The 22,286-nt window shown below is 48.8% G+C and overlaps 1 protein-coding gene across 1 annotated transcript in view; it reads right to left on the bottom strand.

Moving 5' to 3' along the window:
* AGPAT4 (1-acylglycerol-3-phosphate O-acyltransferase 4) overlaps positions 1 to 22,286 on the bottom strand; it is a 111,279-nt gene that overhangs the window by 56,149 nt on the left and 32,844 nt on the right. Inside the window, exon 2 of the mRNA XM_007457573.1 lies at positions 18,000 to 18,262. Within this exon, the coding sequence (XP_007457635.1) occupies positions 18,000 to 18,177 (178 nt within the window). The 5' untranslated portion in view covers positions 18,178 to 18,262. The remainder of the gene's footprint in view (positions 1 to 17,999; positions 18,263 to 22,286) is intronic.

Genomic DNA, 22,286 nt, shown 5'->3' with positions numbered 1-22,286 from the left:
GCGGTTCAGCGGGCAGGGGTGAATTCTGAGCGCCACACCGTGTGCTGTCTGTCAGCAGTGCCCCCGCCAGGTGAGGGAAGCGCAGCCCGTGGCCTGAGTGAGAGCTCAACACTAAGACGCACAGATTTAGAATGATCCAAGGGATGCCCTGAGGATTTTTATCTTTTGTGTTCTTAGAAGAGGTAGAATAATGAGAACTGGAGGAGAGATCATTTCTGAGGACGTACTACTTTCCCCAGCTCATGCCCCTGTTAGTGTCACTCAAAACGAGGCTGGGTCGGGTTCAAATTCTAAGACAAAAGACACTGTCGGTTAGTTTAAAAAACAGATTTTTCTGAAAACCGATTTTACATTTCGGTCTTTTTTTAATACGAAATTAGCTACCAAGAAAAACACTGTAGTACGAAAAAGTAAGCTACGTGATATTCAGATAGGTTTCTCAAGATGTTTCTGCATGGAATTACCCTCCCAACAGGTGCTTATATGTCTGTCATCTCTGCAGTGCTGGCAACCCTTCTTTTTTATTCCCACATTAAAGCCCTTTGTTCTTTAAAAAAACTTTTTTTATCAAAGTAGAGTTGACTTACAATGTCGTGTTAGCTTCTGTTGTACGGCAAAGTGATTCAGTTAAGTATATACATATATATTCTTTTTCATAGTCTTTTCCATTAGAGGTTATTACAAGATATTGAATACAGTTCCCTGTGCCATACAGTAGGACCTTGTTGTTTGTCTATTTCATATAATAACACTGTGTATCTGTTAATCCCAAACTCCTAACTTATCCCTCCCCACCCACCCCCCTTCCCCCTTTGGTAACCATAAGTTTGTTTCCTATGTCTGTGAGTCTGTTTCTGTTTTGTAAATAAAAGTTCATTTGTATCATATTTTAGATTCCACATGTAAGTGATAAAAAATGATATTTGTCTTTCTCAGTCTGACTTACTTCACTTAGGATAATCATCTCTAGGTCCCTTCATGTTGCTGCAAATGGCATTATTTCATTTAAAGTCCCTTGTTCTTAATAGCTCAACATAACACACATATACACACCCCTTATACAAATGCGCGCGCACACACAGACACACACACACACACACACACACACACACACGCCAGACGGTATTAACATCTGCAGATTTGAGGTTTCCCCTCAACACACAACACTCAAAATTTAAGACAGAATCCAATAAGGCATGCAACAACTCCTATCCCTAGAGGCCAATTTGAGTTCACCCAAAACAACAATAACAAAAATGCTTGCAATGGGCAACTTGATTGAAAATCAAGTGACTATCATTCATCACTCAGATTTTCAAGATTCATAGCTACAGGAAAAAAAATTAGAAGAAACAGAAAATAATTAGACATGCTCAAAAGAAAACTACTGAGCGCCAATGGATTTAAATAAAGAATTCTTTCCCAAGTATTTACATAAGGCACAAAAATACTTAACTTGAATTCCATCAATTCATAATTGGTAACAATTCAAACAGAAGCCTGGATGAAATGTATAGCTGCCCAACAGGAAAAAACTGTTAATAATCAGATGAAGCAATACGCGGAGAACGTAAACAAAAAGGGTGAGTACGCACTGGAAGAAACCCCACCATGATCTTGTGTGTCAGTTCCTGGGAAGACACATCACATCCAACAGGGAAGGCTGGCTTTGTCAAGGAAACAGAAATGGAAACCAAATGGGAAAAGCTGGGGTGCACACAAATCAGCTTGAAACCTGGTGATAAGAGATCAGAATGGGGCCGGAACGAGGGAGATTCCTCATCAAAGTGGAAACCTGATGTGTGAGAGGAGTCCCCTCCCTCCAGAGGACAGACCCAATCCCAGAGCCTGGCTCAAAGGGCGTCGGCTCCTTCTTCCTGTACTGCTGGAACTAACCCGCGAGCTCACAACAATTCCTCCGACAGCCTGCGATACAGTATGTGTCACGGGTCTGGATAAAAGGGGTTGATGACCACTCGTCTATGAGGAAAGTGTTACCAAGCCACTAGAAAAAGTTTTTGCAAATTTAACTGTAAAATGTGTATGGTGGTGACAGAGGCAGAAAGAGGAGGGGATTTTTGCTGTCCCCTTTGTTACTCATCTTGACAGCCTGCACCCAACCTTACAAACGGAGGAGCTGGGACCAGCAGAACAGGGGGAATCTGAAGGCACAGGCCAGGAGAGACGGAGAACAAGAGTCAGAACTAGACAGGGTAGGGCTTCCCGGGTGGCGCAGTGGTTGAGAGTCCGCCTGCCGATGCAGGGGACGCGGGTTCGTGCCCCGGTCCGGGAAGATCCCACGTGCTGTGGAGCGGCTGGGCCCGTGAGCCGTGGCCGCTGAGCCTGCGCTCCACAACGGGAGAGGCCCGCGTACCGCAAAATAAGCTGTTCTGTATTAGAAGTAAGCCCCCAGACACACAAAAAAAAAAAAAAAAAAAAGAACTAGACAGGGCAGGAGGGCACTGAGACCATCGCTGAGGGAAGATGAGACCAGAGTCCCAGGTAACAGCCCTGGGGCGTCGGAGCAATCCTGTGAAGGCGGAAACCAATCCCAGCCTTGCAACTGCCTGAGCTGAGCTGAATAGGGGGAAAGTCACTTCTCTGGTCTACTCTACGTTTCCCTATTTTATGCATTGGAAGCAGTCCATCAGCATCATTTCTGGCCTCAGAGGAGCTGCCAAGGGCTTATTTAATCCTCAGGCCAGCAGTGATGTGCCTGGTGCCTGCACTCGGCCGTCAGAATCCCTCCTGGGATAGCACCTGAGAAAGGACAGGATTTCAAACTATATTGTATTGTGTTTCTAGCTGCAGTCTTTCAAAAGTATGCCCTTGTTGCCTCCCAAACCTATTCTGCTAGCGTTCCTTAGACAGGCCTATGATAAAGGCAACAGGACCAGCCGCTGCAGTTTTGTAAGAGTTCACATCCAGCCCGATGCCAACAAGTGTTTCTTTGGTGAGGCTGTAACTATGCTCTTTATATAATATTTTAAATACTGATCTAAATCCCCCCAAAGGGAATATCTAGAGTCTTCTCATTTCTACAGACCTGAGTAACAATTGTAATACTCACTATTAACCGAGTCGTGTCCTAAAACCCAACCGCGACTTAGTGGGAGAGAGACTGTGTGAGTGACAGCAGGGAGGAGCCACGTGGTAGGAGCGCGGGTCACGCGGGGAGCGGGCAGCGTTGACTGCGACTTGGCTGTGGGGACCGGTCGGCGTGGGCTGGTGCAGCCCCCGGCCAGAGAACAGCCGGCACGGGTTGGAACGGAGGTTTCTGGCTGGGCTCTTTCACCATCTCCCAGGGCTGAGTCATTTCTCGCGAGAGACCCCCATGTGCCGAACTGGGTAGCTGCCCCTCCCGATCGCTCCCACCAGGATAATTAGGATGCCCGTAAATATGTGATTATTCATGTACAATTTTTATCCCAGCAGCCAGCTTCTTCAAGCAGAGAGGAACAGATCACATTCCCATTTCTCCCACTAGAGGCAGGCTGAGCGGGACTAAACTTAGGGAAGGAGTCCAGCCCCTTCGCCCTGGGTTAGCATCTGCCCGGCTGGATGCTCATGTAGCAACAGCTGTAGGGAAGGGCTTCCATCTTGGGCTTGGCTGTGGTTTGGAAGGTCGCGGGAAGCTTTTAACAGGTCTCCCCTCAGCCCTGCCCCAGTGCATCCTCCATCTGACACCCCATACATTTTTAAAAGCACACACTCCAACAGTGGAATGCCCTTCAATTCAATTCAGCAAGCATTTATTGAGCACCTTCTGCTGAGCACATCCCAGGCGCTGTGCTTTTGGGGTGGGGCGCACAGTGACGAGGAGCCCCAGTTTCTGACCTCAGGTACTGAGCACCGTCCTCCCCTCCACCACCACCCCCCAATCTCTCTCCTCAGCTGCACTTCCCACCCTCAGCTTCAGGTGGAAGGACCGCGTGCTCCTTGGGGACTTACTGCCTGTGCTTTCATGTCACCACCCCTGTGCTTCCATGTTCTCTCTGCTCATCCTTCCTTCCTTCCTGTCTTTCTTTCCTTCCTTTCTTTTTCTCTCTCTCTTCCCTCCCTCCCCCCTTCCTTTCTTTCTTTCTTCCTCTTTTCCCTGATTTATACTCTTCCCATCTTTCATGGTGGAAATGCTATGAGTCAGGCCACAGCCATGAGATGCCCAAGATGAAACCGTGACAAGGAACTTAGAACAAGAAAGCCTGAAGGCAAGGAAAGCACAACACGAGAACAGCACATTCAGCAGGTGGGAGAGAGGATCCAAACCAGCCCCTCTAGGAAGTGAGGGCGGAGGTGAAGACTCAGGATGGAAACACGGAGGAGCGTCATCCTAAAAGAGAGCTGGGGGACCAGACGCTGCCTGAGCATTTCTGGAGCTTTCCCCGGTGCGGCACAGGGAGGGAAGGGTGGTGTGAAAGCCACTGCACTGCACAGATGAAACTGAGCCCAAGGTTGCAGGAAGGCAGCTGGAGAGCTGTCTGCCTCAGGGCAGGAGACACTGGGCACCCGGGTGCCCCTCGTCCTCCTATAGCTTTCCCCCCAGGAGCCCTGACAGCATGGCCCCGGCTCCCCCGGCAACTGTTAATTTAGTCCCACCTCAGCCCACACCCCCAACGTGGGGTCAGGACCTTCCTCAAACAGAGGCAGCACCAACGTGTCTTTGGGTCCAAATGCGTCCCAGTCGCCTTTGTCAGACTATGAAGGAGGCTTGTCAGATCTGGAGGGAAGCGAGTTCTCGGCAGCCTCACGAATTTGGCTTTAGCTGAATGTCATTTTCTGTTTAGTCTTCTGTAATCCCTGTCAACAGGCCATGGAGCGAGAGAAGAAAGTGGGTCTAAACCAGAACACAGAACAGCCATCCATCTCTGGGGGCAGAGAAAGGTTTGCTGCCCTTCTCGGAAGGATGCACGTAGAAAAGTTTTACCTGTAGATACAGATTAACTCACTTTTGGCTACTCCATCCAATCATATGGAGTGCATATGGAGTGGTAATGCTGTATTAATAACAAAGGAGTGGGCACATATACCTAAAAAGGATATGTTATAGTGGATTGGTGATGTATATTGGGGCTTTCAGAGTTCGAGCCACCAGTGGGAACCTTGGGAACATTTTTTTTTTTGGGGGGGGGGGCGTGGTCATTGTACTGATGGTTCCAGTGAGTGGGCCTCTTAGCTCTGGCAAGCGTCTCAGTAATCATGTGTGTGCTTGGCTCCCGGATATAAAGACTAGAACGTCTGAGGTTCAAACGTTTATTATGGGTTTAGAATATAATTTTTTACCCATACTGTGTGAGAGACACACTCGTGCTGAAGAACCAAGTGGTGTGCTGGAAAATCCTAGCCCTGATTCACAGCTTTGCCAATTTCCATGGTGTAAATACTCTCACCAGGTTGATGTCAGGCTGCCAATTTGTGATCACTGACTGCGGAGCTGTGTAGCATTTCTACTGCACACACACAATCGACATAACCTCCAGAGTAAGGGTCAAATGCAGTAAACCAACTAGGGAGAGAGAAAAGCCGGTGTTGAGCACCTATTGCCTTTGTTTCATAAGATAATTTATTGTGAGTTTCTAATGGTGTTTAATAACTGACTTGGAGAAGTCCTGACATTCTAGAAACTGGCTCTGGTGACACTACCAGCTGTAGCGATAGCATCGTGACTCAGACTGGGCCAGGTGCTGGAGCTGGGGGGGAAGCCCCCGTCCTCCTTGGTGGCAGAAGTGACGGGAAGGAGAGCTCGAAGCTGCAGGCAGCTGTGCTTTGTGCAGAAAACCCACCAGCGGGAGTGAAGAACCAGGGCCACCAGTATAGAGATGCTAAGCGGGGGAGGGGCGTCACAGCATGCCAGCTCCTGCGTCCAGCGGACACTCTGTGTTCATCTTCCTCCCTGTGGTTGGCGCTGCGAGCTAATGAGGTCCTGATCCGTGCTCAGCACCACAGCACGGAGAGCTCTGGCAAACATCCCCCCTGCACCGTCTCACCCTTCACGCAAGGACTTCTGTGCTCTGAGGTCTAGCTGATGACACCCCCTTTCTGAAGCCTCCCTGACTGGTCCAGCCCCTGTAAACTCTTCTGTCCCCTCTGAAAGCCTGCAGTCCTTGGGTCTCTACCATATTACTTAGGAATGAGCTACAGTCTTGTGTCTCCCGTAAGTGTGTTAATCCGGTTTCATGGCTGAATCTAGGTTAGTACTCAATAAAGAGGCTTGGGCTCATTACTTAATTATGACTTAGAAACAGAAAAATGCAATATGTCCGTCTGGGTCTTCCAATCAACGACATCCTGCAGGTTCCATAAACCTCTCGCCAGGGTCAAGCTGGACAGTTTGTGGTACGACGGCTCACTCCAGGCCCCGAGCGGTCACCCCACTCGCGCATTCGATGGGGCTCATGCTCTATGCAGGGACAGTGCAGGCGGCTGGCTCACGGGCTGACCCCAATCCTACCTCACTCCTTTCAGCAAGGAGGGAAGAGCCAGGAAGCATGGGGAGAGGGGGACTCATCTTTCCAGGGCTGGAGGGGACGTAGCAGGCACGGGCTCTATGAGCAGTGAAGGCAGTTTTGTGACCGGACTGGATGGGGGCTCGTCAAGTCAGACCTCAGGTCTTTAGCAAAGTACACCTGCCAGGGGCCTTCTGTGGAGGGTGTCACTTTATTCCCTGAACGTGGTCACCCCTCCTTTAACGCCAAGAAAATTATCATAAGCATCACACACACATTACTTTGATGTAAACGACATGAAAGAGAGTCTCTCCTTTCACATGTCCTGTCCAGTCAGGCGTAGCCAAAATGAGTGTGAACGGCGTGAACGTGACCTCAAATGCAACGTCAGCAGACATTGAGCCCTCCAAACAAACCTCACTTTTTTTCATTATTGCCGAACTGATGCAGCTCCTTTCTTCCCTGAGAAAGACGAAGAGGTAAACACACACACACACACACACACACACACACACACACACACACACACACACACGTAAGTTGTATTTACACAACACAGGATGAATAGCTGCAGTGTTTGCCCAGAGAACATTCCAACTAAACGTCCCATTAAAAAAGCTCCTTGTAAAACACAAAGTGGTGAATCCTTAGGATAAAAGACAGGTTAAGTATAAAACTAATGCCTGGGAGTAAACAGCACCATAATATGTGTCGCCCGTGGCTTAAGATCCCCCACAAGGAGCAGGAAAAGAACATGAGCTGGGTGACTAGTTCTGGGGACGGTCTAGGTCTGGGCACCTGCACTTGGACCAGTAAGGTGACCGACCTGTCAGTCTGCCTGGGGCATCCCAATCTTGTCAGCGGGAGGCAAGCCGGGAAGGCCGGTCACCCTCCAGACCACCTGGGGCCAATGGGGGCCACACAGGAGGAAGAGGCAGATGGGGGAGAGCTTCCCCAAAGCGCTGAGCCCTCACCTCCCACACCCCCTGCCCAGCCCCTGCTCTACGGACACGTATCAGGTGAAGTGGTCGCCAAAGCAGGCCTCGTTTCTAACTCACGTTCCTAACCTTCTGGCCAGTTCAGAACATTTTTATTGCCTAAAGTTTTTAATTCTGTCGTTTTAAACACAGTGTGTTATGCTCTCCCCGACGTCTAAGTGATGCCACGCCAGCCTCTCCTTCCATCCCTGCCTAAGCACACCTATACCTCGGTCAGCGCTTTATCTACTCTGTGTTCATTTTGTCTGAGACAAATCCTCACATTCTTTTTGAAACTCTGAGGGTGGCCTCATCAGGAAGCCGTGGCCACGCTCCCCTCGGCACCCAGACTGTGGCAGGCCCCCTGCACCCTACCTACCGCGTGACTGTTCCCAACCCGAGTCCTAAAGCTGGAAGGGATCCTAGAGGTCCTCTGAGCAGCTCCCCCCGGGAAGGTCAGCGGTTTGAGCGCCTTCGCCTCCCTGAACGTCAGTCCCAGTCTCCACTGAGTTCGCAGAAGGGACTCCCAGCTTCCCAAGGCTCCTGCTCTGCTCCTGGATGGTTCCTGTCATTAGCGGTCTTTGCACGTGTTTCTGGTCACTTTCCCCAGATGCTCAACTCTACCTTCACAGGTTATGAGATACATCTGGGCCCTCTTCAAGCACCGACAGCCACGCAGCCTCTCAGGCCCGTCTCCCCGCAGCCCCCAGTGTCTCCTCCCACGATCGTCCTGCATCCCAAGCACATCATCCTCATGCATTCCGGGTATCAGAGCTCCGTTGAAAGCACGCTCAATCCCAGCCGTCCCACTCTTGGCTGACTAAGTGGGGATTAAGGCAGGAATACATTCACCTTAGATTTTTATAGCACAGTAAAATTTATTTCCCTCTTTTTACAAATGAAAAAATGAAGCCCCAGTCACCAAAGTGGCTAGGCCAGTGCAGTTTTGTTAGGGGACACCTGAGCGGGTTACCCCTCCATGGCCCTAGACACAGGATGCTCATATCAAACCTCCAAAAAAGCTACATGGGAACCACCAGGGAGCCTAAGAATGTCTGAGAAGACCTACTCTGCACAGTGCTTTCCACAGGAGGTAGCCAGGTATTCTGAGATGGGAGAGTGGGATAGGATATATTTTAAAATACTGGGACAGAACACCAAAGCATTTCTAGGATTTTTTTCTTCAAAACAAAACGTGGAAGTGGGGAAGACTTTTAATCTAATATCTGCCCTCCTTTCTGGAGAACTGGGATAGGACCAGAGAAGGGATGCTTGAAAATGTCTGAAAAGCCTCCAATGCCATCTGGACCCAAGATACACTGAAATAGAGGAAAATATGGAAATTCTTTTGGCTATTAGTATTCCCTTTGCTTTGGAGCTTATTTCTATGAAGGCTGTTTCCCCCTTGCTTCTAACTGTGCTATTTAAATTCTATCTCCGGTGTGCCGACACCCAAACCCATAGGCTAAGGCAGTGGTCTTCAAATGATTTTGACTGTTTAAATTTTTTAAAAAGATGCACAATTAGCATATGCAAATTTTACACACAATAAATTTTTGTTTTATATAATTTATAAAATATATACAATTTTTAAATCTTATCTATATATATGGTTAAAAAAAACATAAATTGGAAGCTCTAAGGTTTTTTTTTTTTTTTTTGCCGTACGCGGGCCTCTCACTGCTGTGGCCTCTCCCGTTGCGGAGCACGGGCTCCGGACGCGCAGGCTCAGCGGCCATGGCTCACGGGGCCCAGCCGCTCCGCGACATGTGGGATCTTCCTGGACCGGGACACGAGCCCGTGTCCCCTGCATCGGCAGGCGGACCCTCAACCACTGCGCCACCAGGGAAGCCCAAGGTTTTCTTTTTATAGCCTAATGGCTCGTCTTGCTTTCCTCCTAGGGAATACCCAGCCCACTATGAAGATCACACCCAGCTGTCTCATGAAGTTACAAGACACCAAAGTCAAACTTATAACCTAATTTGAAAGCTGTAACCTAAGTCACAAGTGCAATTTAATGCCTGCAAAAACAAATGGGCACCTTGGCTGAGAATTAATTTATTTATAAACCACATCAACAGTGAAGACACCTTGATCTAAGGTAAGCATCGGCTCACACAACTCAGTATCACATTTGTATTCCTAAATCTGCTGTTTCTTTAATACGTCTTAATACATCTATTTGAAATTGAGTGATTAAGCTCTCTATTTAAAATACAAGGTCATCTTTTCTTAGGAAGAATCACACGTATATCCTGTACTATGAGTAAAACATATATATTTACATGTATACACACACACATATATTTAAGATAGAGAAATGGATTGTTACTCAAAATAAACAAGGCATGCTATAGCATAGTCACATTACTCGTTTTTAAAACTTAAAAAAAATCCAGCATCCTTACTATCACTCTCCTTTCACTGAATCAGTTGCATAGAATGAGGCCATTTGAATATTTACCATGCTTCCAATCGCCAGGCATATCAGCTACATAGCTGTGATATTTATTGATGAATTGAGCTAATAACACACTGATGTAATCATCAGCTCTCAAGGCCAATATTTTTCCCCCTATATAAACAAAAGGGTGTTGACACAAAAGGCTAATTTTGTAACAAGCTTTGCGTGGAGAAAGTCAGCAAAGTAAACACCCAATTCTAAACAAAATCGTTCCACTAAGAAACGAGCCGGAGTGTAACACTGATCTGGAAGAAAAGACACTGGATCTGAAGGGAGCTGGGGAGTCGGCTTCCGGGATCCTTCAGAATGAAAGATCCAGGTGTGCGCAGGCCAACGGAGCACACCGCCTGGGCCAGATGACTTCATTCCTGTTACTTCTTTACGCCAAGCAAGGAGAGGAAGAAAAGATTTGTGACCCCTTTATGGCCGGAGAGGTTGGTACTAAGACAGACCTGAGCATTGCATTATGGGCAGGCAATTCCCTTCCCCCATTCATTCACCTTGGAGAACTCCTTCCAGGTTCGAAGGACAGTTTCATTCGAGTTTTCCTGGGCAGACTGCTTTGGTGATTAGCCAAAGCAGTTCTGGACTTAGAGAGAGAGTACGCAGAGAGAGAAAAATAAACGCCAGTTGAAAATACACGGAACCCAGGATGAAAGAAACCTACAAGCCTTCGTCTCCATTCATCAGAAGATCTGCCCCACGGGCCAGCCTGGACACACACGTGCTGGTCACTGGCTGGACCAGTGGGACTGCTGCCTCCAGGTGAGGCTTCTACACTTGGCCACCTTCCTCCACGTCCAGCGTCACCAGTCCCACTTCACTCATTGAAGATCCCTGACTTTAAGAAGCAGGAAAGAGGGGATTCTCTGGCTTGATCCATAAATAAAAAGCAAGGTCTTCAGTCTGTATAATCTCTCATTCCCTGTATGCCAGTAAAACAATGGGGGAAAGGGGAGCAGAAGCCAGGCGGGGGCGGGGAGGAGGGAGAAGGGAGAAATAAACAGAGCATCACTCGTGTCGGTGCCATACAATGGCCTTCACTCTGCACTTCACAGGCACAGTGGGAGAAAAAAGACTTAGAACGCAGAGTGCATTGGTTTTCTGGAGCTGCTATAACAAAGTACCCCAAACCGGGGGCTTATGAAGGGAACTATGTCTCAGGGCTCTGGAGGCCAGAACCCGAGATCACGGTGTGGGCAGGGCTGCTTGCCTCTGAGGCTGCAGGAGAATCCACTCTGGCCTCCCCCCTGGTTTCTGGTCTCAGTGGCTTCACATCGTCTTCCTCTGTGTCTGCTGCCTCTGTGTCCACGTTCCCCCCTTTTACAAAGACACAGTCACCATGGATTGGGGCCACCCGATTTATATATATATAAATTTATTTATTTATTTATTTATTTTGGGCTGCGTTGGGTCTTCATTGCTGCGCGCGGGTTTTTCTCTAGTTGCGGTGAGTGGGGGCTACTCTTCGTTGCGGTGCACGGGCTTCTCATTGCGGTGGCTTCTCTTTTTGGGGATCACGGGCTCTAGGCACGCGGGCTTCAGTAGTTGTGGTGCACAGGCTCAGGAGTTGTGGCTCGCGGGCCCTAGAGCGCAGGCTCAGTAGTTGTCGCACACGGGCCCAGTTGCTCCGCGGCATACGGGATCTTCCCGGACCAGGGCTCGAACCCGTGTCCCCTGCATTGGCAGGCGGATTCTTAACCACTGTGCCACCAGGGAAGTCCCGGGGTTTCTGCTTTGGTCAATTGACAGCCAGTTACCTGCACTCCCTCTGGGAGGTGATCCCCACCTGGTACTGATAAGGGTGAATCTGCAGACCTTCAGAGAGAATACCCAGGTCCTGGGTCGCGACTCCCCAGCAAAGGTACCAGGAGGTCCACACTTCAGCGGGATCGAAGACAGCCATGGGAAGGGTCAGGACCAGGGGCCTGGGGACAAGCTACCAAAGACCTTTTGTGACATCTTGGGGGTGATAACTATTGTGACAAGTGAAGGAGTCAAACCTGCTCATAACAGAAGAGAGTGAAAAGTCAGCTTGGACTAAAATAAGAAAAAAGCAGCCGTGCCATTAATCAAGCTGGGAAGATACGAAGAGCCGGCCGCCAAGTGAACAGCTCGTATTATTTCTCCCAAGGTCACGCTGGAAAATGCCACGGCGACCCCCTCCTTGATGGATCCAAAGACACCCTGGACTGGCCTTGTATTTTCCTGGCACAGGGGGACACGCAGCTGTGGCCCTCGCCTCATGACACACACAGCGATGTGTCTAATCCCCACTTCTCCTGGTCCTGCTGAGAAACAGAAACCTCAGGAACACCAATCCCTCCTCCCCCGTCTTAGACACCCTCCTCCCCCTTACCCCCCAACCCCGGCCAGGATCCATAGCTATGTGGATCCTCTGGGTAAAAGGGGAGGATTGCTTCCCCAGGGCCTGCTCCCAGGGGAGCCTCTGAGAAATCCCCCCGCCAAATGGATCAACAACAACTTCCGTCTGGAAAGCAGCTCACGGAGGAAGTCCAGCAACAGATCCCGGGGGGCTCCTGGGGGTGTTCGCTCATCTGGAGTTCCCTCCACCCTCCCCGGCGAGGGGCCCCCCTTCCATCTCCACTTCCACTTCAGCTGCTCCAGTGCTGTCCCCCTCTTCAGGGGGACTGACCGGGGACCAACTGTGGGCGGGGAGGCACTGAGGACACCTGATGCCCCCCGTCACCTCTCCCGCTCTCCGTCTCCCATCCAGGGCTCCCGGCCCCCGACCTACTGCCTCCCAACAGCTGCGGTCTCCCCTGCCACACCAGCACCAGCTAATCTCAAAGAAAGGAAACCAATACGTGCCGAGAATCGGGAACTCATATTAGGACCTTTAAAAAACAATTCTCATCCTGCTTCAGGAGGGGCTACGGTAGGAGAAGCGTTCTTCAATTTCGAGTGAGACAAAAGAAAGAAATACACAAAAACAGCCAAATTCACACTATGGGAGATGGCCTTGTACTAAAGCAGAGCTGGCCAGACGGCCCCAGGGACCAGCCTGTAGCCCAGGAGAATCAGATTGATGGTGTGGTCGCAGTTGCGGGGAGCAGGGGGCTGCCCCAAGGACGAGAGGGACACGGAAGCATCTTCAGTGAAGTCCGGTTCCCACTGGGACTCCGGGGAGGGCGTCTGTCAGTCACGCTACTGAGCGCGCCCTTGGGTCACAACTCGGAAGGGACTTCTACATCCTGGGGTCCGTTATTATCACAGCAGGAAAAACTGACATCTGTTTCAAAGGAGGACCCGTGGGCGGTATTATGGGCGGTGAAACAGAGCTTGCTTCTCCCTTCATGCTCAACCACTCCATACTACAAAGAAAGTAGCCAATAGCCTTCAGGTCAGGGCGGGGGGACACGGAAGAGAGAGGTGCTGAAAAGAGGAGTATCTCCCAAGGGCAGAACCAAAAAGAACTAAAGTCTTTATTAGAAAAATATTGGAATCTTGGTCAATTCCACTCCCTCTCCTTTATTCAAATGTAGTTCATTTTTTAAAGTTACCTAACCAGGTTAACTGCCATGATGAGAAGATACCCTTGCCTGTCTCCCACCTCCCATCCCTTCCCCCAACCCCCCACAATGCTCCTTCTCTCCACAGACACAAATTCCAGTTTTCATCCTAAATCTGATGTGCTTTAAACAGTTCACAAGGCACTTCTGTACACAGCATCTCATCCTGCTTTTCCAACCGGTCATGGTGACCCGTCCCGCTACTCTATGCTGAACTCAGAGGGTTTGCGTGGCTCGCCCAAGGGGACAGCCTGTAAACAGGAGGGCAGGAAGTCCTATGTTGCGTCTCAGCACTCCAGATTCTGACCCCTCCTCGCCACCACACGGCCTGGCCCATCAGAGGCACCTAGTGGACCTATGGATTGGACGGCCATAGAACCCATGAGCATCACGGTCCAGAAGGAGTAAGTGGCAGGCTTAACACACGGAGCTGGTTAGCAACGGCACGGAATTTGGAAGCAAGGCACCAGGGCTGGTGGGTGGGTGGGCAGTGGTGTCTCCATGCAGTTCTGTGTCCCAGGTCCTCCACGGAACAGTAAGGTCAGTTGTAGTCCTCCCCAGCACCCTCCCCTTTAAAAAAACTCTGCCATTAATAGACTGTCCGAATTCTTCCCTGCTTTCTAAAACCCACAGTGTCAGAGAGGAAGGAAAACAAAGCAGCTGGTCTTGGCCACCCTTCCCAAGAGATTAAAGGACACATCCTGCGCGAGGGAAGGTAATACAATTCTACTCAGCTTCTCGTAACTTTCTTCCTTCTCCACACCTTGCAAAAGCTCGCTCCATCCCCCCTTCCTTATTCAGCATGCTAAGCCAGGCTGTCTTAGCCTCCTGGGCCCACAAAGCTAGGCAAAAAGGAAATACAACAACCCTCCCAAAATCAGCCACCTAGATTAAATAAACTTTCAAATTGTTATTCCTGATGGCGGTCCTGGCTACCAGACTAAGATTCTCTGCTGTGTGTGTCATGCTGGAAACTGTCTCTATTTGTCATTTACATGAGAGTGGCCTTTTACACACCAGGGCTGGTGACCACTTTGGACTCACCTGGTGCAACAGCAAGCTCTTAACATCTTTTTTTACTTTTTTGTTTGTTTGTTTTGCGGTACACGGGTCTCTCACTGTTGTGGCCTCTCCCGTTGCGGAGCACAGGCTCCAGACGCACAGGCTCAGAGGCCATGGCTCACGGGCCCAGCTGCTCCGCGGCACGTGGGATCTTCCCGGACCGGGGCACGGACCCGCGTCCCCTGCATCGGCAGGCGGACTCTCAACCACTGCGCCACCAGGGAAGCCCCGCTCTTAACATTTTTTTAAAATGGGTGACGGCAGGGCTCTAAAAGTGGGCAGGTGATGGAGGGGATACAAGTCTCTAGGAAACAATTTTTTTCTTAAAAATCAGCTGCAAACGATGAATGCTAGTGATTTTCTAAGCTTTAGAGTGGTTCATTAAACCCCATGAAGAGCTTTTTATCTTAACTCAGAGGGAAGAGGAAGAGAGTGAAAGCAAACAGAAGGGGTCTGACCATCTCTTATTCCAAGCTGTTAAATATTAAAATATTTAATATTAAGGATAGCCCACGCGCTGCAGCCTCTGATGGCCAACAGCTCAGTGGATCACTGTCTCTTACGTGTCTTTGGTTGTTGCTGTGAAACACTCAGGGTATAAGGAAATCTATTAACTACAGAGGACAAGTTCCAAGAGAGAGAAAGAACAGCTTTGTATCTAACACATGCTCGGATACCAGAAACGGAGAAGCCGGGGAAGGCGTGGGGGAGTTTTCCCCACGGCAGTGAGTGCCACAGCCAAACCCAGGACGCACTGCCTTGTCTTTCTCCTCCAGAGAGAAGCCCTCCCCCTTGCCTCTTCAGGTCACTTCTGCGTCTGCTCAGCCCAAGCCCCTGGAAGCTTTCGTCCAGGGCAGTAGGCACACAGCACTGTGGGATGTCCCGAGATAGGATGTGCCTGGATGGATGTGCTTCTGAATCTTTTGTGAAATTTGACTGCCTGCCCTCCATTTCACCCTGGGTGGGGAAATGCCAGTGGCTTGGATGGTTATGTTTCATTTGGAATCATTCTAAACAGTTTAATTAATTTGTCATGTTGAAAAATCCACCTTGCTTTCGGAATCTGTTCCCCATCTTAATTTCCACCAGAGGCACATAGGCTACGGTGCCCTTAGAAGAATACTGACTCGGCCTTGCTGTAACCTTGGTATGTCTTCACCATCTACCAAAAGCGAAATAGAGTACTCTTAGGAACTCTCGTCCCAAATCCTGTCTCTTATTTCTTGACTCCAAATGAGAAAGTCAGTGCTTAACCACCTCTTTGAGATTTAAATAGGGGTTACGACAGTGCAAATACACATGATTTCAAATTGCAAACTGACAGATTTGGGAATCTCCATAGGTGTGTACAAATCATACAAGTGCAGGTTTTGATGAAAAGTGCAATCAGCATTGCTTTGTTAAATTTAAGTTTTCTTTAAATAGACACTTAAGTGTAGAAAGACACTTAAAATTATAAAGTAAATCTCAGGCTATTATCTCCTTCTCTTTTTTTTTTTTTTTTTTTTTTTTGCGGTACGCGGGCCTCTCACTGCTGTGGCCTCTCCCATTGCGGAGCACAGGCTCTGGACGCGCAGGCTCAGCGGCCATGGCTCACGGGCCCAGCCGCTCCGCGGCATGTGGGATCTTCCCGGACTGGGGCACGAACCCGTGTCCCCCGCATCGGCAGGTGGACTCTCAACCACTGCGCCACCAGGGAAGCCCCAATTATCTCCTTCTCTTGATTATACAAACTCTTTTCTCCTCAAACAGCTACAATCCAGGTTCTGGCCATCTCCTACTGCTTCTGCCCTGCGCTGAAAGATTGTTTCCTTTTCTATACCATGGAAGATGTCTAAATACTAGAAACAATGTTATGGTAAAATGTATGACAAGGAAATGTGCATTACCCACGATTGCGTTGAACGAGTGGCTGCACCCAATAGGCCACAGATACATGGATTAAAGATACATCTTTTGTAACTGTGACTTTATGATCTCATGAACAGTCTCAAGACATTTATGTAAAACACTACAATCCAAGACATAGTAGGTCTAGCACACAAACCACATCATAAACAGTATCAGACATATCTGCCAGTTCTGAGCTGGTGACGGAAATTACGAATAAGCATGTTCCTATCATTTGTTCCTCACAAGATCGTACTCTGAAGTTTCAAAAACAACTCATTGAATCAATAGTAATCCATTTGGATAACTGTATGCAGCTTGTATTATTTTAATTCAAATTTAAATCTGATTGCTTCATTTTAAGGGTTTCAAAAAGATATCTATAATTTTGGACTCTTGGCATAATCTAAGGTAGCTGAGGTTTTTAAATTGCTTAACTTGAAAGAGCTCATTTTTAAAAATATATTCGCACTCCTATACGTAATTGGTAATGATGTACACTGCATTCTGTGCTGTTGAGAATAGGTACAGATTTCTGGTCAATCAACACCAAACTCATCTCTAGACATCCCAATACTCAGATTCATCTTGTATCATTTTCATTTTTGAAATTCAGGCCAGATGAATTAGTCATGTTTAAAATAGTCTAGTGTAATCACACACACACACAGACACACACACACAAATGAATGTATATAAAACTGGAGAAATCTGAAAAAGGTTGGTGGATTGTGTCAATGTCAGTTTTCTTATTGGAGTATAACACTGTAGTCATGCAAGAGGTCACCACTGGGGAACACTGGCTGAAAGGTATATGGGATCCTCTCTGTATTATTTCTTACAATTGCATGTGCGTCAATTATCTCAAAAATTTAAAGAAAAGAAGCAAGGAAGACAACAGTATATTATATCACCATTTAGTTTTTAAAAATATGTATATGTCTTATGTATCTATACATATACAGACTTACCTGCATACACGTACAAACATAAGAGCCATACATACATTATGTCTTTGTATGTGTATATGTCTTTCTATATATATATATCCTTACTTCTGTAAGGATACCTAAGAAATCACTAATGCTGGTTGTTTCTGAGGAGAAAAACTTAAGAAACAGAGTGCTTATTTGCTTTTCACAGGATACCCCTCTGTGCCTGTTGAATTTTGTGCTATTGGCATTACTCACTCAAAAAATAATTCTTTAGGGCTTCCCTGGTGGCGCGGTGGTTGGGAGTCCGCCTGCCGATGCAGGGGACGCGGGTTCGTGCCCCGGTCCGGGAAGATCCCACGTGCCGCGGAGCGGCTGAGCCCATGGGCCGTGGCCGCTGGGCCTGCGCGTCCGGAGCCTGTGCTCCGCAACGGGAGAGGCCGCAGCAGTGAGAGGCCCGCGTACCGCCAAAAGAAAAAAGAAAAGAAAAAATTCTTTTAAGAGTGAGGAGAAAACAGACATTTGAAACCTAAAACAAACAGAAACAAACCAAAGAATCTTAGCATACACTAAAAGCCTTAGTGAACCCATGTAAGAAGTCCTAACTGTGACACACACGCACGCACGCACGCACGCACGCACGCACGCACGCACTGGCAGTGAAGATGCAAATAGAGAAACAGGAGAAGGTCTCTTACGGCTGGAGACGCAGTAGGACAGCCGGCAGTTGATCTTCCGGAAGAGCTGCTTGTTAATTGGCCGGAGAAGGAGAGTGAAGAGCTGAGCGGCGTTGACGATGAGCCCCGAGGCGATGAACACGTAACAGAAGATGAGATGGCACAGGAACTGAGACTTCAGCAACGCGATGAGGCCCATGCTGGGCGGGCGCTCCTCGCCAAACCCCAAACGCCCACCGTACAACACGCCCAGAGGACAGGACGGCCGGGACTCAGGAATACGCCTGAAACACACACCGATATCAAATGTGAGAAAACATATTACCTGCTCTTACAGGCAGGGGAAAAAAAAACTCTTAGAAGAAAAATATACTCTCGAGAGTAAAGACATTCTACAAGGAACTCCCTGGTGCTCCCGTGGTTAGGATTCCAAGCTTTCACTGCAAGGGGCATGGGTTTGATCCCTGGTCAGGGAACTAAGGTCCCCGACAAGCCAAGTGGCCAAAAATTTAAAAAAATTTAAACACGTTGTACATTCGTTGATTTATTTTTATTTCAAGAACTTTTTTTTTTTTTTTTTTTTTTTTTGGCCAAGCCGTGCAGCTTGTGGGATCTTAACTCCCCGACCAGGGACTGAAGCCAGGCCCTCAGCGCAGAGTCCTAACCACTGGACCGCCAGGGAATTCCAGCAAGCATTTATAATAGCGCTTCCTTAAGGTCGGGTACAGTTTCAGTCCTTTAAAAAGAATAGTTCCTGGGCTTCCCTGGTGGCGCAGTGGTTGCGAGTCCGCCTGCCGATGCAGGGGACACGGGTTCGTGCCCTGGTCCGGGAAGATCCCACATGCCGTGGAGCGGCTGGGCCCGTGAGCCATGGCCGCTGGGCCTGCGCGTCTGGAGCCTGTGCTCCGCAGCGGGAGAGGCCACAGCAGTGAGAGGCCCGTGTACCGCAAAAACAAAAACAACAAAAAAAAGAATAGTTCCTTTAACTGCACTAATGCCTGCAAGGCGGGCACTGTTATTACACAGGAGGGTATGAGGCCCACAGAGGTTAAGCAACTTGGTCAGGGTTCCGCAGGCCTCACCGCTAAGGAGAGGCTGGTGGCCACAGTCCGCAAGTCTGGACCTTCCCTCCTACCTGCCTACTGCCCCCGGTGACCCCTCCACACCTCCCTCCACTCGTCATCTCCAGATCTCAGCCCAAACGGCACTTCTGGCAAGACCTCCCCAAATGCGTGCCTGCCAGGGGGAGGCTGGGGGCCACCCCTGGGGTGGTGTTCGGTGGGGGGTGCGCAGGCGGCACCCTCTGCCGTTTCCGTGTTACTGCTTCACCTGTTCGCCTTCCTAAACTGGACCGTCACTCCTCCGGGGCACACGACCATCCTCAAGATCAGTCCTGTCTCCCCACCTTGAAGCAGTCACCGGCACAGAGTTGGAACTTAATTAAAAACACATATATGGGGCTTCCCTGGTGGCGCAACGGTTAAGAATCCGCCTGCCAATGCAGCGGACACGGGTTCGAGCCCTGGTCCGGGAAGATCCCACGAGGCGGAGCAACTAAGCCCGTGCGCCACAACTACTGAGCCTGTGCTCTAGAGCCCGCAAACCACAACTACTGAGCCTGTGCCCCACAACTACTGAAGCCTGTGCACCTAGAGCCCATGCTCCACAGCAAGAGAAGCCACCACAATGAGAAGCCCAGGTACTGCAACGAAGAGTAGCCCCCGCTCGCCGCAACTAGAGAAAGCCCGCCAGCAGCAACGAAGACCCAACGCAGCCAAAAACTAAATAAATGAATAAAAATTAAAAAAAAATACATATATATTTGTGGAATGATTTAATGAGGGGAAACAAGGGATGAACTCTGAGATATCGGTAAACACAGATAACCAACTATGAAGGCAAGAGGAACACCCCACCACACTCCTGACACACACACACAGACACACACACACAGACACACACACATGCACACATGCACGCTTAAGAGTTCTAAGATTGAACAGAAACTCAAAACATGCACAGCAGCCAGACTCACGGCCCTGTCATCAGTCTCCAACCCCAGAATGGAATAATGAAATAACTGTCCAGTTCGGCAAACTAAGCCTTTGAGGAACAGCCTGAAGGCAGGAGGTTCGTATACTCTGCTGGAGAAAACGTAAGTCAGAGAGCCTGATGCGTAGCAGGCTAGCTTCTCCCGGAAGCAGAACGTCATTGCAAACGACCTCAGGAACAGCTCCAACAGCAGGACGAACTTTCTAACAGTGAAGAGATCCTAGACGTCATTACAATCTTTATGGATAATACTCTTCCCCAAAAAATCTGTACGACAGTATCACATATATGATCTCATTTTAAGCCTCAGATGAATCCCATGAGTATTACTATTATCCCATTTATCAGAGTAAGAAACTGAGATGCCCCATAGGTTGGGCGATTTGCCTGAGGTTGCCACCATCAGTAACTGACCTTAAGATTCAGTCTGACGGGGCTTCCCGGGTGGCACAGTGGTTAAGAATCCGCCTGCCAATGCAGGGGACACGGGTTCGAGCCCTGGTCTGGGAAGATCCCACATGCCGCGGAGCAACTAAGCCCGTGCGCCACAACTACTGAAGCCTGCACACCACAACTACTGAAGGCCACTCACCTACAGCCCATGCTCCGCAACAAGAGAAGCCACCGCAATGAGAAGCCCGTGCACCACAACAAAGAGCAGCCCCCGCTCGCCACAACTAGAGAAAGCCTGCACGCAGCAACAGACCCAACGCAGCCATAATTAATTAATTAATTATTTTAAAAGTGCTTAAAAGGATTCAGTCTGACGTCCGAGCTCTTTCTCCTCCAGCTCTCTGGGCGACTTTACTCCTGGGGTGTGAGGTGGGGCTTCTCCTGGGCTCAGAACTCCCCTCCACAGAGCAGCCCAGAAAGGAGCCCAGGGCAAAACCAGTGCCGCCTTCAGTGAGGTTCATAGTCCCAAACTAGGCGCAGAGTTGGGGACATGGGACTTGCTTCTGGGCCTCCTAGGCTGGTTTTGAGGACAGTCTTGGGCATAAGGACAGTCACAAGGTGCATTCCTGTAAAACATGACCCTCCCTTAGACTAACTGGAAGGCACGCTGTGATTCCTATGTGTTTCTGAGACGAGGGAAATAGAAAGTACCTTTGGCCTGATTTCTCTGAAGTCAGCTCAGCTCAGCTGAGACCATCTGTCTCCCCAGAAGCCCTGCTCTCTGGCACAAAGCCAGGACGCTGCAGGGGCTGAAGCAGCCCCTCTTCAATCTTTTTCAGAAAGCACTGCCCTGGGACACCTCCCAGCTGTCAAACTCTTTACTTAGTTTCAACACACCCAGTCTCTCTCGAAGGCACAGACATTAAGCTCACCTCAATGCACTTGGCCTTCAGGAGCTACATGAATAGAAGTGACGCACGTCGGTGACAATTCAGCAGCAGCTATGGTTTGAGGTGGAATATTCACGTGCTGTATTCATTTGTCCTTGGATTAGCCTCTAAAAGCTTCCAGACACTCTGGGCCAGAAGAAATGTGATTCTTCACTAGGTTTCTGGGACCTAGTGTTTGGAAAGTATTTGACAAATCCTTTGCTTTGCTGATTTAACACTAAGAAATGGAAGTCAGCTGGTACTGGAAACGCAGGGGATTGAATGCTACCTTCCTCGGTTTCCTGTCAGAAGTAGGGCATGACGAAGAAAAAGTAAGCTTTTCTTTTTTTCCTTGTATAAGTCCAGGGACCAGCACGCCCTTTAGTAAAACCCTCGCTAGTACTGCATGAACCAGGGGTCTAACTCAACGTTGGTGAGCTTTAGGAGTCACGAGGGAGGGGGTCACAGACAGGCGGGCCTTGGCTGGCTTTGTTCTGCCCCAGATCCCCTTCCTAGACTGGTGTGGGTTTGGAGTTCAACTGTCTGGGTTTGAAGCTGTTATACCTCTTACTGGTCGTGTATCCTCAGGTAAATTAACTTTTCTGAATCTCGGATTCTTTATCTACAAAAAGGGCTAAAAGATTGTAATCAAAATTCCAAGAAGGCTGTTGTTTTTTGCAAAACTTTATCTGTTTCTCAAATTTATATTCAAGAGCAAAAGCCACAAGAATAGCAAAGGAAATGCATGATGAACAATAAGGTGAGAAGTGCTGTGAGTTTATTAAACAATTTAACTGATTATTAAAAGAGAGACAAGGCTAAACTTTTTAGGGGGGGTGTCTAGTGGGTGAATATGTGTTGCATGTCTTAAGTTTATTCCAGATAGAAGTTTGGGGGGACCGTCCTACACTTCTTTTTTTTTTTTTTTTTTTTT

Source organism: Lipotes vexillifer, unplaced genomic scaffold, assembly GCF_000442215.2.
Source record: "Lipotes vexillifer unplaced genomic scaffold, Lipotes_vexillifer_v1.1 scaffold1055, whole genome shotgun sequence".
Lineage (NCBI taxonomy): Eukaryota > Metazoa > Chordata > Mammalia > Artiodactyla > Lipotidae > Lipotes > Lipotes vexillifer.
The sequence above is the reverse complement of the archived record's forward strand: the minus strand, read 5'-3'. Positions and strand labels throughout refer to the sequence as shown.